Raw genomic sequence first — 18,554 nt, forward strand, 5'->3', positions numbered from 1 at the left:
ATGATTAAGAACATAAGGACTTGATATATATATATATATATATATATATATATATATATATATATAATGAATGCATTTAATTGATGATCATTAAAATGCTATTGAGGGTTTCTATAGTTATGAAGGTACAGAAGTGTTGTTGTGTTGCTATGATGATTACTGGAGTTTGCTGGGGGTTTAGAGTTCAAAATTGGAAGTGTTTTGTATTCACATGTTTGGCGAGCTCGGTTTTTAAAGGGAAACTCTTGCAATTTTGCTGTAGGATTTTTCCTAAATTGTTTTCATAAGTTATATATATATATATTTGAATAACAAATAAAAAAATTACTCGCTAAACTTGTAAATATTTAATAACTTCTAATTCATAATCTGATTTTATGATTTATATATTATGTTAGGACGGTGTCTCCGGCACCAAATGTGGCATCTCCGTCGGGTCTCTTGGGGCTGGGCGGTGGGTATTACAGTTCATACTTTGTATCTCGTCTTCTATGATTAATATGTACAAGGTTATACTTTGGATGAACTTCATATCAAGGTTTGGCATGGGTTCAAGTCATTTACAGTTAAATAAGATCAAGCCAAATTTGGACAAAACATTCATTACAACATCACCTACTTCATTGTCTTTATACCCATTAGCTACAACTATTCAAGGTAATCTCCATCCTCTACTTAACCATCAAACAAAACACAACAATGAAAATCAGGAAAATAGAAAACATGCATATCACATTCAATAGCTTCATATGGCTATAACCCTATCCATCCCTTCCAATTTTCCCCGAAGGCACTTATTTTTCTTCTTCAAGATATAGAAAAAATGTTTAACATCCAAAACATCTTTGACAAGGGTTCTCTTAAGCTGGACTTCAAATTCATTTACCTCCCTTGCTTTTGGGTGGGAATCCACAACACTCCTAACGCTTGTCTCAAAAATCCATCGGCGGGCTTGCACCATCCCAAGAAGGTACCACATTCATTATTCAAACAATAATTGTAGAGTCGGTTCTTGTTTTAACTATTCTTTGAGATCTAGATGCCAACCCTCTTCCCATATTTGCAAAAGGTGTTAATGAACTTGCCTTCCTAGCCACAATCTTCACAGCTCAATGAAGCCATTTTCTTTCAATTTCAAACCCTAGCCTCTCTTTGGTTTTAAGAGCTGATGTTTAATTTCAATTAGAGCTCAAGCAATTATATATCATGTGCTTCTAAATAAAACAAAAGCATATAAGGGTACTTTTGTCTTTATTTTCTATTTTCTCTTTTGATCGACATTTTCTTATTGCATAAACGGTAAAAAAGGCTAAATTAAAAAAAAAAAAGAATTGAATGATTTGACATAAATAAAATTTAAGAACTTCAAAATACGTTTCTGAATACCGACGGACAGATTAATTGTATTTCCAGTTATACCATGAATGAATAAGTAATTTTTCCTTTAATTTATTAATATTATCTTTAATATTATGGATAAAGATACTAACGGTGTAGCTTAGACATATTTTTAGTTATATTTATATAAATAAGATAAAGGAATCGAGTGTTCCAAGATACGAGGCTTACCATTTGGGAGGATTATTCATAATTTCTATAAAATCTGTTTAATCATGATAAATAATATTATAATCCACGTACGTGCTAAAAAAACAGTAGCAGTACATATAAACCAATTAAGCAAATGAAGTGTAATAATTGTAAGTCGAATGTCCTGACGCTGACATGTTGACAGTTACGTGTCCAAGCTCCAAGCAGCTCAAATGAATCTAAAAACAACATTAAGCATAAACGTAAAACACCGTTAACTGTAATTTGTGGTTGACAGTTGGAGAATATTGATTTGAAATACTCTGATCGCGTGGAATCCTACGGTCCAAATCACACTGGTCTGATCTTACACCGTTCAACCACATTAAACAAATAAAAATCAAAAGAAGTTCCAAAATTGCTTTTCAATTTTTCTTTTTTTTTAAGTTCCAAAGTACCTACATTTTCCGAGAAAATGCCCGTAGTTTTCTCATGAACCGAGAAAAACAACAAAGTTAAAATAAATACATACAATAACACCCATTTTCATTTTTAGCCTTTTCCTTCTAATTACACTTTCACAGAAATGAAACATTAACGTCATCAATCATCATCAAAAACAAATAACCATAACTTCATCATTTTCTTCTTAGATCTCTTTTCAACCTAAACCTCAGGTTCTCTCTTCCCTCTCAGAAAATGAGTTAATTGCAAATGGGTTTTGTTTGATGCACTCTGGTTTTGATCTTATTGGGGGCCTTTTAAAGATTTTGGGTTAAAGTTCTGACATTTCACCAAAATGTGCTTCGAGGTGCAATATTTTTCTTTTTCTTTCAACAACTCTCAAACCTATGGATCTAAACTCATTTTCTCATTCCCATTCAGATCCATCTTCAAAACCTAAAGGGTTCCTCTAAATGCCCATTTTGTTTCCAATTCTACCCTTCTATGGCCATGATTTGACATCATTGTTCTTGATTTGTATTCATTTGGGGAAAAATTAGGAAGGAGAAGGAAAGTTTTAATCTTTCACCATGTTGAAGCAAATCTTGAGTAAACTCCCCAGAAAATCATCTAAGCCTGAGGCGACTGAGTTAACTCGGCCGGAATCGCCTTCCATTCAGCGATCCAATGGTTCAAGCAACGGCTCTGTAGCCAAATCAAATGGGCCAAAACGCACCTCATCCGCGGTATTTCCAGCAAGCGTGGTGGCTGGGATTGAGCCCTTGGTTCCATTCAAGGATGTGCCTGCTGGAGAGAGAATGAACCTGTTTGTAAGTAAAGTAAGCCTCTGCTGTGTAACTTTTGATTTCACTGATCCGACTAAGAATACACTGGAAAAAGATGTAAAGAGACAGACTTTACTTGAGCTTGTAGATTTTGTGGCTTCTGGGTCCATGAAATTTAGTGAGCCTGCCATATTAGCAATGTGTAGAATGTCTGCTGTTAATTTGTTCAGGGTTTTCCCACCAAATTATCGGTCTAGTTCAATCAATGTGAGTGAAAATGAGGATAATGATGAGCCAATGTTTGATCCTGCTTGGCCACATTTGCAAATTGTGTATGATTTGTTGCTTAGATTTATCACTTCCACTTGCTTAGATGCTAAAGTAGCCAAGAAGTACATAGACCATTCATTTATATTGAGATTGCTTGACTTGTTTGATTCTGAGGATCCAAGGGAGAGGGATTGTTTGAAGACTATATTACACAGGGTCTATGGAAAGTTTATGGTGCATAGGCCTTTTATTCGAAAGTCCATCAGCAACATCTTCTACAGGTTTGTGTTTGAAATCGAGAAGCATAATGGGATTGCAGAGTTACTGGAGATTTTTGGGAGTATTATTAGTGGGTTTGCCTTGCCATTGAAGGAGGAACATAAGATTTTCTTGTGGAGGGTTTTGATACCTCTGCATAAGCCAAAGTCTGTGGGCATTTACTTCCAACAGTTGTCTTATTGTGTAACTCAGTTTATTGAGAAGGAGCCCAAGTTGGCTAGTATAGTGATAAAGGGGATATTGAAATATTGGCCGATAACTAATAGCCAGAAGGAGCTAATGTTTCTGGGGGAGTTGGAAGAGATTTTGGAAGGTATTAACATGGTGGAATTCCAAAAGGTCATGATCCCATTGTTCTGGCGGATTGGATGCTGCATTAAAAATTTCCACTTTCAGGTACTTGTTGTTTTCTTTGACCCCATGTTTAATTTGCTTTGTTCCTATGTTTGGTGTAAGACTTTTTTATCTTTCTTCATCTGTGAGTTGCTCACTTTGCATATTTCCATTCTGTTGCTCTGTGTTAAAGGATTAGATGTGTAGAACTGCAGATTAATCATGAGCTGTATAAGATGCTTTATTGTTTTGATCATTTTCATTTAAAGGAGAAAAAGGAAACCTGATACTCTGCCCAATATGTGTATACTTTTGATGATAGTGTCCAATAAGACCTTTTCCAGCAGAGTCAGTTTTCACTTATCATTGACATGCAAATGCCACAAAGGTGCACTGAAGTAAATTTTGGTGGCATTGCAATTTGTAATCTTAATCTTTTGCCATGTTTGTGTGACTTGACTCTGAATGGCTATGGGATCCTACAACAATATATTTGAAATTGCTAGTTTTTTGCTTGCTATTGGGGGTTGAACTATAACTGAGCCAAAACTTGAATATCTCATAAGGATTGTGCATAGGAAAATTGCATATTGTCCGCCTTCTTTGTAGACTAATTAAGGATGCTTGGTGTTTTGCAATGGTGAGAAGCGCTTCTTTTTTTGTGAAATACAAAATTTACCAAGAACAATATATATTTGTTGCTACGAGGCTAGGCGATGATTTTATTGATTGGAGTAGATGTTTCTGGAGCTTCTTCATTGAGTGCCACTGTGCCAAGGCTTTTGTGCACCGTAGTGATGATCAATACCCCCGGTCCAGTTTGTGTCATTCCTTCTTGCATAGTTTGTTCTAATAGTCACACAGCATCTTGAATTTTTATGTAACTCTGGAGCTATGGTTCCTGTATCCAAAGAAATAAGTTTATCTTCATTGCCTTGTTTTCTTTCTAGGTGGCTGAAAGAGCCCTTTTCTTGTGGAACAATGACCAAATTGTCAACCTGATTGCACACAATCGGCATGTGATTTTGCCTATTATATTTCCGGCATTAGAGAAAAATACCTACAGCCATTGGAACCAAGCGGTGCTCAATTTAACTCTGAATGTAAGAAAAATGTTTTCAGAGATGGATGAGGCACTGTTTCAGTCCTGTCTTAGTCAGTTTAAGGACGACGAGGAAAAACTAAGCTTGGTAGCTGAGAAGCGGAAGGAAGCATGGCGACGACTGGAGAATGCAGCCAATCTCAAGCCCATAACAGGAAATACTGCTGTTTTGGTAACTCCTCTAGCAACCTCAATTGCCTGCTAAGTGACATTTGGGAGCCACTTTTCTGCCCTTTTTTTTTTTTTTTATTAAATTTCTCCCTTTCAATGGAGGTGGTGAAGAGGCAGAAAAAGGTATGCAAATTGATGCTGTTTGGGGTTGTAGGACCTTTTTTCTTCTTTGGATGGGTGGGGGACTCTATCTAGGGATAGCCAGTTGTTGTATCTTGTTCTGATCCTGTTGTATTTTTTGTTGTCGCTACTGTATTGGTGTTGAGTGCTTCCTTGGTAAGGTTATGGGAAGGGCCAAGCAGTGGTAAAATTATACATTTCTCTCAGCTAATTCACTAATCATCTCCAAAAAAATTTAAAAAAGAAGAAAAAACTCATCTGCATGCATGTGGATTTGCTGCTCCAACCATAGCATTCGCTTCAATTCTTAAATAACAGCTTTCTTTTTGCTTTGTCCTTTTTTTTTTAATTTTTAGAATCACTTAAATAACAGTATTTTAATCATTAAAGTTTTATGTAACCATATTGGGATGGGATTGTTATTAATTAATAAAAGCATCATTCCAGTTTTCAATCACGAGATAATAATATATACTTTTTTTGTCCCATTTTGCACAAAATTTAATCAACAAAAGTTATTTTGATTTTTTTTTTACTTGTTGAAAATATTAACAAAATTCTCTCATTTAATGATGATTTACATGCACCTTAATGATTTATTTATGCCCTATACATGGGTTCGTTTATACATCAAATCAATTTTCTACAACTATTTCAAAAGAAGTTCCTGTTAAATAAATTAATTAATTTCAAGAGTCTGGAAGCATAATTGGTTGATTCAAAACTCATTCAGTACAATGTATATGCATGTTAAAATTATTAGATCTGCTTTGTACCTAAATAGAGGTCTGATGAATTGTATCAATATTCAATCAAAACATTCCAAACATCTGGTTTCTTTCAACCTGTAATAGCATTTCCACATAGAACTTATGCATTTTAAAACCACTTCCGAATGTTAATTAATTGCTAAACTCTTTTTAATCCTACCTTTTGCCTCAAGATAGCTTAGGATACACCAAATTGATGAATGATGATGAGAATATATTGCTAAATCTATAGGCCAAAAGCATGAATTCATCACGTAACTTTTTCGAAAATGTTACGGTGGTCTCAGTTTTTATTTTGATTCATTGAGTATTCCAATTTATAAAATCATTTTATTAAACACTCCAATATGTAAAATTAAATTTATTAAATATTTATATATAGTTGAAAAATGTGAAAAAAAAAAAAAAACTGTTTCAAAAATTATGTTAGTCACATTAAATCAATATTTTGCACCTAAAATCAAAAACATGAAAGGCATGCATTGTTAATAAAATTTATAATTTTAGGGGTAAATCTCCCCCAAATCTCACATGAATTTTTGGGTGGAGGGGAAATAATTCCCTCCAAAAAGAAAGCCTAGTCCACAAATAAATCAAATTCTATTATTTATACTGCATTTAATGTTTTATACTTCAAAAGTTCATTCATAGTAAACAAAGGGTTAAATAACACAACAGACAAAAAACTTATTCACCGTCTACTCTTTTATGATCTGCAACTACATAACCATTGTAATCAGTGCAGGAAAAAATAAATATTTATCCAAAACAGCAAAACAAACACTATATATGTAGAAACTTTTTTTTTTTTCATTTCCTTAAATAATTCACAAGGTTTACATACAGAAGTGATCTCCAAATAGGTACATTTCCCGGTGCCAAGTTGCAACCTAGTGAAGCTACTGTTGAAAACTTCCTATAGACAGGGAAGTTATAAACATTATTAATCTGCTTAAGGCACATAAATTACTAGCTTAAGTGTGTTACACTTGCTATTACAGGTTATCACTGATTTTTGGTCTGGAAGCACCAGAGAATAAGAAGATTAGATGTTACAACAATGACACTGATATTACACAAGGAAGAAAAATGACGGCTTTTGATTCAGAAGGTAGAAGAAGAAAATGTTTATGATTAGAATCAGGATCACCCTCAACTTTGTGGTGCTGTGATGTTAAGATAGGCCACCTATTCTTCAAATCTTTAGAAGAGTGATAGGACTCGTTGCGGAGAGGTCAGTGTCGCCACACACTTGAACTGTCATTGTTAATAAAATTTTATGAAAACAGCATATATTTTGAAAAATATAACAATTATTGGCAGTTATATGTTGAAAAATCTAACTTTCATGTATTTGAAAATGTAATAGAGCTCATATTTAAAGGCTAAAATGGAACCTAAAAACCTGTCTTACATTCCTTTTTAAAGAGTTTCGGCTAACCATATTTTGAAGGTAGTTTTATCAGCTGTAATAGAATGAAATTAAGAGTATGCCAGATGGTACTAATATGTTACCTTCTGTTGTCTGTACTTTTCTCGTATAGCAGTTAGGAAGCAACCACTGGTGTTCAGCTGCAAATCTTCAAGTGCAAGTACTGTAGTTTTTAGTTCTTTTGTGCTGTAATTCGTATAGTGCTCTAGAGTTGGATTCTGCAAAATGTTTAGGTTCTTTCTTCAGAACTACTACAAAATGGGGGGAAAAAAAATAAAAGCTTAAATTGAACTAAAAAGGGGCAGCAAAGACTAACCCATGGGTGGTCTGACTGATTGAGAGTCCATCGAGCAAGAAATACAGCAGATGCTGCTACAAGGGAAGGTAGGAACTTTAGGAAGTCATATTCGATAAGGGTCAGTTCTGCTAAATAATTTGCCAGGAACTCCAGTTCAATACATGGAACCTATATCAGAGCAGAGTTAGAAAGTAGTTTCACTAATTTTATGACTTGTTGATTTTCTAAGTTATATTAGAAATGGTTTCCATTTAAAATACCTTGTAAGAAGCTTGTGCTGCTTGAATGAATCTCCTGAAAACCAATCATTGGATTTAGAAAGATAACTTCACTATCAGTTGGGACAATTTGCCAACAGCAAGAGATAATATTTTACCTCAGAAATGTTTTTGTGGTGGGAATAGAGATTTGAAAGTACAAGAAATTCAGAACTTGACTCTCCATTTTCAGTACCTGTCACAATATTGCATTAGGAATCTTATATATCAACACAATGCATCAAATTTCCTATTTGAAAAGGAATCTAGAATAGATTTTAGGTTTGTCAAAGTACTTTGATTTCTTCTAGATGTTATGGATTGCCTTGAAAGAGGACTTTCAAATATACAAGTTTGTCAAGACTCCTTGTATGCTTCACAAGTCAAATTTTTGCTTTATGGCAACGCCTTTGAAGACAATTTACTAAAGAAATTTTCTTTATATGAAAATTTTAACTAATTGTTTTTTGGGTCAGCTGCTAAAATGCTATGTTATGCTTGGTCTGTCAATAAATTCTCACTGTCATTCCATGACAGAATTTGTGTGGTTCGACAAAACTGACGGGAAGGCTAATGGGTGAAAAGTATCTGGCTGAGCTAACAAAAAGTATGATATAAAAATAGCAGACATTTGACAACTTGGACATCAAGCTGTCATGCAGACTAGAACTATACCTCTCTTCTGGTGTAAGTATTGTCAGTGATGAAGCAAAATTCTTCTACCCTTGGTGCACAAATTTCCTCGTACTTTCTGTAATCAAAATGGCAAAGGATCAAATAGGTTCTGTTAGTGGAATATAAAACTTTATGCAACATAAAATGCTTCCAACACATTACCCTTCACATTTCAAGAATGTGGATCCTCAAGATGTGCACATGTACAAAAATTGCAGAAACAAGTAGGAAGATGTAAACATATCTAATGCGCTATCATAGAGTGGCCTATACTGTAAAGCTAAAATTCATAACATATGGAATTATGCATCATATCATGCGAATGAGATCATGTTATCAATCATTATCCACCATCAATTTGCAATCATTACAGAAACTTTTTTTTATTGGTCCCATAATCCATCATTACAAACTCATAGATGAGCTAAATTTGAAACTCAAAGAAAAGCAGTATATCTCATCCCATGAAATTTAGAACCATCCATGAAACTTACGAGGCAATCAGCATGCAAGTAACACCAAGCAGTTGGAGCCTTTGTTTCTCAATATAATTTTCAGAGAGGAATCTATCAATGAGATTAACTGTAAGATAAAGTGTATCTGGGACAAGCCTATATTCTTCAGAAACCTGAAAGAAGACATAAGTGATCAGTCTTTAGTCCATTTGCATCTAAATCAATAAAAAAAATAATATTTAGTTAATGTCTTAAATGAGAAAAACTATGTGTTCTCCAATGTATTCTGGAAATGAAATAGTCAACCAGCCATCAGAATTAGATTTCTGTGTCCACAACCAAAACAAAATACGTAAACCTTCAATAACCATGCAAGCAGAAAATGTATTTTCGATCTTCTGGCTTAAATGATGTCCAAATTAGCAATAAAATTTCTGCTGTTCTCTTTGGAAGAGCCTACCCTTTTGACTGAATAAAACTAGTGGTTATCCTTCCATCAGACTGAGAAACTGATTACAAGTTTGAAAATAGTCAATACTGAAGGGATGGGTGAATGGAGCAAATTATCCAACAAACTTCTTTTGATTGCTGCAACAAAGTTGGCATTTGCACTTTTAACCAACAAGTGGATGAAAATGCACGCAATAGGTTAATAATAGCTCCTTGGCGAAGACAAATGAGTTTTCCCTTCTATTTGAAAGATAAAGATGCAATTTGTCTCAAACCATGCCCATTTCGAAGTATGTGCCTCAGATGGCATCTTAGAGATATTGCATACTAGAATAACCTCACCTCCACAAGCCAATCAATCAGAATTCCTCGCATGCTTGGAGTGATATCATGCTGCAATCTTTCCATGTAATCGATTGAAGGTCTCTGGTCAAGCTGTGGAAGTAGAGATGCATAAAGTTAGCATCAAATGTGTTGGGGGATAAACACTGAGTTTTTAGGCATCAGTTCTGTTTTTCCTAAGCACGCCCTACAAGTAAATTCCAAATCAACTAGTAATTTTATCACTCCTATCAAGGGGGAAAACTCAACATTGCGTTTAGTGCCAAACTCTGATAATAGATTTTACAAGAATCTGACTGTAGCAAATAATGCCAAGGTACAGATAGCAATGATGAAACTTTTACAAAGATGAAAACTAGAGCAACCAATTAAGCACCAACCTCTTTGACCCGACTATTACTATATATGTCAGAGGCATACAATCCACAAATCTGAGGATCTTTTAGATTTGAATCGATATCCACTATGCCCGAACCACTTGGGGACTCCATTTTCTCGCCAATGCTATTTTCTTCTGCATAAAACCAATTAAAACGGTGTCCTTTAGTTATATATTAAAAACAGAACAATGTTACTACGAAGTATCATTTAGCCAACTTGTAACTGTCTTTCCTAATACTTATACCAACACCAGTGAAACATCAACCACGTTAACCAGAAATTTAGCTCCCTTTATAAAAAATGGTCATGTTTCCCTCATAGGCTTAATAAATCAACATGCTGTCATTGATAGATTAATTCAACGTCATAATTATTTAGGTAATATTTTATAGGCAAATCATAAATGAACACAGACCTTTCTCTTGAGAACTTTGTTCTCCTGCAGGTTTTTTTGGAGCTAGCATCAAACCTGCTACAACACCTTCTCTTTGGCCATGACATATATGTTGCTTTCTTTCTGTCTCTGCAGGTGAAGTGATCTCTTGTGCTTCCACCATTCTTATTTTTGACAGATCTTCAGCTAACTTGGTTTTCACATCCTCTTCACCACCCGAAATTTCCATAGAGATGTTGGCAGCCACCTCTGTATTCTTCTTTACTGGACATTTTCTAGCCTGCTTGTTAGTCTGTGAAAAGCAATGTCAACAGTCAGTAACCTCAGATCATTATTAGCAAGTGTCCAATATCTGTAACCATAACAAGTAACTATTGGTAAGTGGTAACATTAGATAGGCGTCAATCTTCATGACAAATGCCATTGTAAAATACATGAGCTTGAAATGAGAGTTCAGAATTCAGAACATCAACCAGATAACTGCAGACCCTTACCTGAACTTTAGCTCCATTGTCGCAATTTGCATGTGAGTTTTCACGAATTAAGTTAGTCACATCTTTAAGCACTGCCCGTCTCTTATGCTGAAGACCAGAAATTGCAGTCGCACAAGCTTTGTTATCATCTGATGCTGTTCTTTTAGTATGGGCCCTAAGTGCACGCTTCTGGTCCTCTTTAAACGAAGGTCTTGAGGCAGGAAGTACTCCCACCGAAGTCTCCATCGCTTTTGCCCGTGCTCGAGTGATTCGGGTAGTCGGCTCTTCAACTTTGGCAGCAACGATATTTTCTTTATCCATATTTGCTTGCCTCCAGGAAGAGCAAAATATAATTTTAAACTGAATAACTCTTCATTGGACCTGCACTGTGGCAGTCCAAAGTCAGATTTAAGGGGAACAAAAAGCATAAATCCATGCTGGAATACAATGTCATTTGTCCTAATTTAAGCAAAGCATCCGTCTAAGGAACTTCTTATATATCTGAGAAAAATAGGCAACGTAAGGAAAAAATTAAGCAAATAGGTCAACTACGCAACTCCACTTTCACCAAGTGCCGTAAAATTATAGACCTAGATCATAAGCAACCATGTCTCTTGCACAGCAAATTGCCGAATTTTATGGAAGGCTAGGGGTTATAGTCGAGGTTGATTCGTCGTCTTTAATTTAACGTCTCTAACTCAAAACCGAAAATGAAACTTTGGTTTCATTCCGCTCCTTTGCTATGAAGTCAACCCTTCGTTCAAAACCTATGGTTTAATTACATAGAAATCCAGAAACTATGCAATATGTCTTCTTTGACCTTTTCTTCCTTCTAGTCACTAACCAGAAATCCAGAAAACGACAACTCCTTGAATATGCAGACTAGTTATTCATTTTGGGGTGAACTAATGACTGAAAATACTACTCTTTTAAAATCCATAATTCAATATTTCGTTTCAAATTTAACAAAATAATAACGCAACCATGAAATGTAACATAGAACTTTTATTTTAGCACACTCAACCTCCATAGAACCAGGCGAGGATTTTTTTTTTTTTTCTTTTTTCCCTAAATTAATCCACTTTTCCTGCAATGAAGCAAGCATACTGCAAAATTTAAGTTTTTTCAAGTAAGATCCTCGATTTATATAGACATTTTATCATTGATAAAATAAAAGAAAAAATCAGAACAGATGGAAAACCTAACATCTATCTTCGCATTAAATGGTCCAAACGCTTCAAAACTCAAAATTTAGAGCGCAAATGAACCTCAAAAGGAGAAAACAATGAGTGAATCTGCTTAGTCTTTATTGACTCGAGGCTCTTGATTTTTTGTTTTATGACGATATAACCATAAATTGACCCAAATTCCTACATAAACGAGCTAAAAACAAAGAGAATTTGAAAAATAGCAACAGAAAAACACAATGCGATATAAAAATCGACACAATTCCAAACCAACAACAAAAACAAAAGTTTCTCCAAGTAACGTCAAACAGAGAAACGCAAGAAATATGTGGAAAAAAGTCTCGGCCACAGATCTATGTAAACAGAAACTCTAAAACACATCAAAGTTTCAACAGAATCTGCGGCTCTGATCAATCCAACAGGAACAAGATATCACCTATTATCTATAAACACTCAAAGCTCAAAAGCCAAAACAAAAAAGAGATACAAAGAGAGGGAGAACTGAGCTTACTGTCTTCTTGGGAGCTCCGATAGCTTCAGTGACAGTCTAGAGAGCTCTACAGAAAAAGAAAGAAAGAGAAAGAGAGAGAGAGAGAGAGAGAGAGAGAGAGAGAGAGAGAGGAAGGGCTTTTAGTTGTTTTGAAAGAGACAGTGAGAGTGGCGTTGTGCGTTGATATAAGCGGAGCGGGACGGAGGCACAGTTTGAACTTCCAAAAATTTTGTTATTTCCAGGACCGGTTTTTGCTAGTTCCAGGAAAACGACACAATCTTTTGTATTAGGTAGGTGCCGTATAGTATTTAGTGGGCTCAAATTAACGGATTATGAAATTAATTAATTTTATGGCTTTTATTATATGTACTCTTCTTCTTTATTCTTGGTGAGGTAGGTTCAATGCATTAATATGAAAATAAATAAATTGTTTATATAAATTGGCAGAGGATGAATTTATATTTATTTAATTTCTATTTTGAACTAGAAAATTGTACAAATGTGAGACTACAAAAATTCAATTTATAGATTTTTATTTTATTTTATTTTATTTTATTTTTAATATAAACTTGGGACTCTATTCTATTGTGAGGTAAACAATCATAAATTTGACCATTGGTCAATTTAATAGTAAAAGATTCAGCAGCAATTTCAAGAATTATGCATTTAATTTTTTATTTATTGTATTTCTTAAAATTAGTAGTTGTTGTAACAACTCAAATTATTAATTTTAAAATCTTAATATTTGAAATGTAATGAATATTAATTGAACATGGAGAATAGAATATCTACACATTATATAGTAGTAATTTAGTATTTAATTTTCAACTTTAAAATTTTTTATAAGCATAATCATAAAGTATTTCTAGTTAGCAAATTCTAAGCAATTTTCAGTGGGCCATAATGACCTCCAACTAGTTCTAGTAGTTTAGGCATCATCTAATGAACACTAATAAGTAGTGTTTAATCACCTAATTAAATATTAATTAGGTTCTTAATTATTACTCCATGATTTGTTTAAAATCAAATGATTAGTAATTTTGCATATTCATGGTTATAATTGAATAAAGTGTATGATAGTGAGAAATGAGGATAAAATATTAATTTTAACCTATTTATTTGAAATTTTAATTTTGGTTCTCTAGGAATAACTATTGATATTGATTTTTTTATTTGCAAAATAAATTTAATTTTGTTAAAATTATTATATTCAGAAAAAATTTAAATTATACAAACACTAATTCAAGCCAATAGGCCCTATATATATCCGATCTAAATTAGATAACTTAAGTAAAAAAATCTGTGAAAACACCTATAAATCCCAAGCCAATATGCAACACTAACACCATAAACCAAATACCCAAGAATTAAAGGGCTTGTATAATGGATGATTGTATTTGAATGTTGAATGCCTTGAGGGCATTTTATATTATGTATTCTCTTCCTTAAAATGAAGGTAGATGTTTTAGTTTTAATGGAGATTTATCTGATTTATGGTAAAGCTGTAATAATGTCTAAAATAGGTGTATAATTTAGGAATTGTCTTTTTCTATTTGCGACAAATTATAATTATTTTGTTATCATGGGTAATTCTTTAACCGCTCTGAACCATCTGGAATCTCTCTGTCAAATTTGTCTCCAAATGCCTACGAGTTATATAATTTAATATACACATCTCTCTCCCTTTTTCATTCTTTATCATGCCTTTATTGTTTATAAATGTATATATACTTATATGTTAATATCATTATTAGCTTGAATTAGAATTTAGAACCATAAAGTACATATAATGTTATGCATTTGATTATAGTATTTCATGTTATGATTACAAAACATCCCTATAGTGCCAATCTCTTAAAGAGGTAAAACAGTAGATGTTTGGTTTGAACTTTGCAATGCTCATTCATTAAAGAAATATAGTAGCGCATTTATTTTGGATGGAAAATGTCACGGGTTAAAATCTTGTCATCTCTATCTATTACTTCGTCTCTGGGCAATAATAAAGAATCGATTGAGATCAATTCAAATTAAGCGGATTAAACTAAGAGAAATATTTGAATTTAAGAGAGCAAAAGAAAGGGTTGAATCCTTATTTAAATATCGATATGGATATGTGAATGGTGGTACTTCTATCTTGTGTGGGTTATGATTGTCATTGGCTTGATTGAACTACTGTCTGATTTTCAGTAAAGCTCTATTGGTGTTTAATGTGAATTATATAATTTAATATAGTATGTCTTTCTGTTTTTCATTTCTTCATTATGCATTTATCGTTTCTATATACATTTATATGTTAATTTCATCATTAGCATGAACTAGAACTTGAGAGCATAGTATACACATGATGATGATGTTGGGCATTTGATTATGACATTGTATTTTATTGTAAAACATCCTTATAATGCCCATCTCTCAAAGAGGTAATATGTGCATGTTTTGTTTGAACCTTACAATGCCCTTTCATTCAAGAAATGGATTGGACTAATGGAAAGAAAAGGTTGAATCCTCATTTGAATATGCATATGTATATGTGTGGATAAGTGGTCCTATTGATTACCTCAATCTTGTGTGCGTTATGTTTGTAATTAAGTAGTTTATTGGTGTCATTTGTTTGAACCAATGTATGAACATATTTGGCTTAATGCATAATTTACCTCAGAAGCTCACGTGATCTGCTTTGTGATACTCTCAAGTTTACGATGACCTATCATGACTTTACCTTTTCACAATTCAGTAATAACTATGTTTTTCGTCCAAATGAAATAATTTTATAAAAGTTCAATCATGACCCTACAATTTTACATTTGATTTTGTTAAAGTGCATAATTATTAATAAAATTTAAAAGTGTAAGTCATGATAGGTTTTCACAAAACATATACTTGCACCCGGACAAATCGTATAAACTTTAGAAGAAAATTTATACACTCGGCGGAGTATATTTAAATCTCAAAATCTCAAATACATGTTGGCTTGAATATTTGCATAAATGTTATGTCATTGATATTATCATAATTTTATAATCTCATCTTTATGTAAGATTACTGGATTTCCATATAAAATTAAGACCATGAATCCAGCCATAATTATCCTTTAACTTTACCATAAATATTTAAAATTTTCATTATTATTAAGAAAATAAAGATATATATATTTGAATTCTGATTTTTTTTTGTACATATACTATACTATGATAGAATAATATCACATATTTAGATTTAAGTTAAAAAAAAAAAAAGCAAGTCATTTAAGTTTAAATTAGAAAATTTAAAAAAATATATATATTAAAAATATCATTTATAGCCTTACTCTTATTCTTTAAAATTAACTAGACCGACCCTAATATTAATTTTTGTTCACACTCTATAGTATTATCTACCTTTACGAAGACAACAATAAATGGAAAACTATTCAAAATACAAGGAAAGAAAGTGCGTTCACAAGATTACTATGCTAATTTTTGTTATATATACTTGATTGATTATCAGGATCAAACCCGAGAGCTCTCTCCACATTTCCAACCTATTTTGCCAGCTAAGCCACAGTTCGTAAGTATATATTGATTTTTTTTAATGGATACATGCAGTAGAAAATCTGCCTAGTTGTCAATCCATGACTAAAAATGGGATTTAGTCATTAATTATTATTAACAATAGATTTGAATGATTTATCATCAAGCGGGAAATTCGGTATGGAAATGATTAAAATATACATGGCAACATCATTACTCAATGTTAAATCATATACTATTAATTAATCAAATTTAACTACTAAATTACACAAAGTTTAATCCAAATAATTTAATTAAGAAGTCAGACAGTCGGTCAATTTTTTTTTTTTTTTTTAACTTCAAAAAATTCTCTTACTTACTGTCGTGTTGACTTTTACTCAATGATTCATAATTTTAGTGTATTTCCCATTTTGAAAAGAAAAGGGCTCTCAAATTTTGAAAACAGCTCATCAAATTCACAACTCATGAAAAAAGAATTACCACATGCATAAAGGAGCTGAATGGGGAAGACAAGCAATAATAGATGGATCTAATAAATACTACATGGAATCATGTAATTTCAAATTGGAATTGTTTTATTTTATTTTTTACTCATGAAAAGTCAATACGATTGTCTACTTTTGGTTGTACGAGATCAAAGAGTAATTCTATTTCTTTATAATTTTTTTTATTAAATTAGTAAAACATTTCCATCATTTTCTTTAAAAGGAATAAAAAAATCAATCGAATTAGGTACAAATGATTTGGCAAATATATTTTGGTATGTTTTAATATCGTTAATATTCTTGAGATTTTTTTTTTTTTTTTCATTTGAACCCTCCCACATTTATTTTCCTTATTTTATTTGAAAATCTTTATTTTTTTTCAATTATATGATTTTTTTTGTACATCATTGTCAGTTTAAGTTCAACCGATTAATTTTTATAAAATTGACTTGAACCAAATAATGATTTTGATTCAAATTATAAAACCAAAAATTTATTAAACACACTGACTGAATCGATTTGAAATGAGTTTGTTCAAATTTCAATTCAATTCAATCAGTGGTTTTTACACACTCTTATTGATAGCTAATTTTTAATTTTAAAAAAAAGAAATATTGCAACCGTAATTATAATGGAATTTTTATTTGAAAAAGAAAATACATATTGAATTGAACTTCATGTCTAGGTTTAGCAAATTTAGGAAACATCGCTCACATAAGTCCACGCCTGGACCATTCTGCAGCGCCTAAAAGGTAGACCCCACAGTTTTAAGTTAGCACACGCAATAACACAAAAGTGGGGGAGTGGGCCCAAAACCTTTTTAACTGCATGAAGGCTCTTGTTGGCCCAAGAGGAGCCTATTTGTGGCCCAACGTACTTGGTATTAAAGACAACAGAAATGGCAACATTTAGAAGACTATAATCCAATTTTTTTTTTTTAAAAAAAAAAGGAAAAAAAATTAAAAAGGGTCCCAAAAATCTGAATTAAAGAAATGGGCCCATCTAATCAAACAATAATCCATTTCAAATGATAAAAAAAAAAATATTGACTTAAAGAAGGAATTACTTTATTATGTTTTTTTATAAAAGAAGAATAAGATTAAGGTTTTATAAAGCCAAGGTCCCCAGAAAATGGTGATGGTCCCCTTTCTTGGCTCCTCTCTTATCACCTTCTACACCTAATTTATCTTCTTGCAATTATTCATAAGGAAGCTAGAACAACATGGAATAAATTAAAGTTGGACAGGCCTAAAAAAATAGAGAAATAATAATAATAATTAAAAAAAGAATTATGATTAAAAGAATGCTGGGAGCATAGGATGAATACAAACTTTATGGGCAATTATTAATATTTTCTTTTCTAAATTTTTCTTTGTTTTTTGAGTAAAAAGAATTTTACGCATTAAATAATTTGATTTGGTTTGAAATTTTTTTAAATCACATCAAACGGTATGGTGCTCAACCCTAATTCCAAAATTTGAACTTGTGTGAGGGTTCAAAAAATTTTAAGTGTGTTCAAATTTCCAATGTGCCAAAAGACAAGAAAACAAAAGATCCTAAATGAGATGCACAAAAATGGAAGAAAGCTAAAGAAACAAGGGAAGGGAATATATGGAAAATGCCCTTTTGCTTTCCTGTGAAGCCCTTTTATGGCCAAACCTTTTGCAAGTCCTAGTCTCATTGATTACTATTCAAATCTTCAAATTCTAAAAAGGAAGAAAGGTATTGCTGGCAACCTTTTTGTGTCAGGCTGTGACTTAAATTCATCACAGTCCAACCAATTTATTCCATGTCTACATTTTTTCTGGGTTACTAATACCAATGTAAAAGTTAAAACTTAGTTGTAGTCCTTTTTGAATTGTATCAAAGACAGCATTGGCAGAGCCAACCCTTTCAAAAAAAAAAAAAAAGCATTGGCAGAG

The 18,554-nt window shown here is 32.7% G+C and overlaps 2 protein-coding genes across 3 annotated transcripts; one reads left to right on the forward strand and one right to left on the reverse strand.

Moving 5' to 3' along the window:
• Positions 1-2,010: 2,010 nt before the first annotated feature.
• LOC149494425 (Protein phosphatase 2A regulatory B subunit family protein) lies at positions 2,011-5,253 on the forward strand. The gene is made up of 2 exons (XM_089725099.1): positions 2,011-3,704; positions 4,592-5,253. Exons 1-2 carry the CDS (start codon positions 2,565-2,567, stop codon positions 4,946-4,948), a joined length of 1,497 nt encoding a protein of 498 aa, XP_089581225.1. The 5' UTR covers positions 2,011-2,564; the 3' UTR covers positions 4,949-5,253.
• A 1,341-nt stretch (positions 5,254-6,594) lies between these two features.
• On the reverse strand, positions 6,595-12,809 carry LOC149494426 (cyclin-A2-2-like). 2 transcript variants are annotated; one of them, XM_089725282.1, is made up of 12 exons: positions 12,660-12,809; positions 10,983-11,342; positions 10,510-10,780; positions 10,094-10,227; positions 9,714-9,806; positions 8,961-9,094; positions 8,467-8,542; positions 7,911-7,987; positions 7,795-7,828; positions 7,553-7,702; positions 7,320-7,454; positions 6,595-7,061 (listed from the first exon to the last, which is right to left on the reverse strand). In XM_089725282.1, the coding sequence occupies exons 2-12, from the start codon at positions 11,280-11,282 to the stop codon at positions 7,008-7,010; spliced, it is 1,458 nt and encodes a 485-aa protein (XP_089581408.1). In that variant the 5' UTR covers positions 11,283-11,342; positions 12,660-12,809; the 3' UTR covers positions 6,595-7,007. The 2 variants fall into 2 exon arrangements, with proteins under 2 accessions (XP_089581408.1, XP_089581409.1); XM_089725283.1 differs by having other exon boundaries at positions 10,983-11,347; positions 12,660-12,804.
• Between the last annotated feature and the right edge of the window lie 5,745 nt (positions 12,810-18,554).

The sequence above is a fragment of the Jatropha curcas genome, chromosome 8 (assembly GCF_041381405.1).
Source record: "Jatropha curcas cultivar XTBG-Jc1 chromosome 8, XTBG_Jcur_1.0, whole genome shotgun sequence".
Taxonomy (NCBI): domain Eukaryota; kingdom Viridiplantae; phylum Streptophyta; class Magnoliopsida; order Malpighiales; family Euphorbiaceae; genus Jatropha; species Jatropha curcas.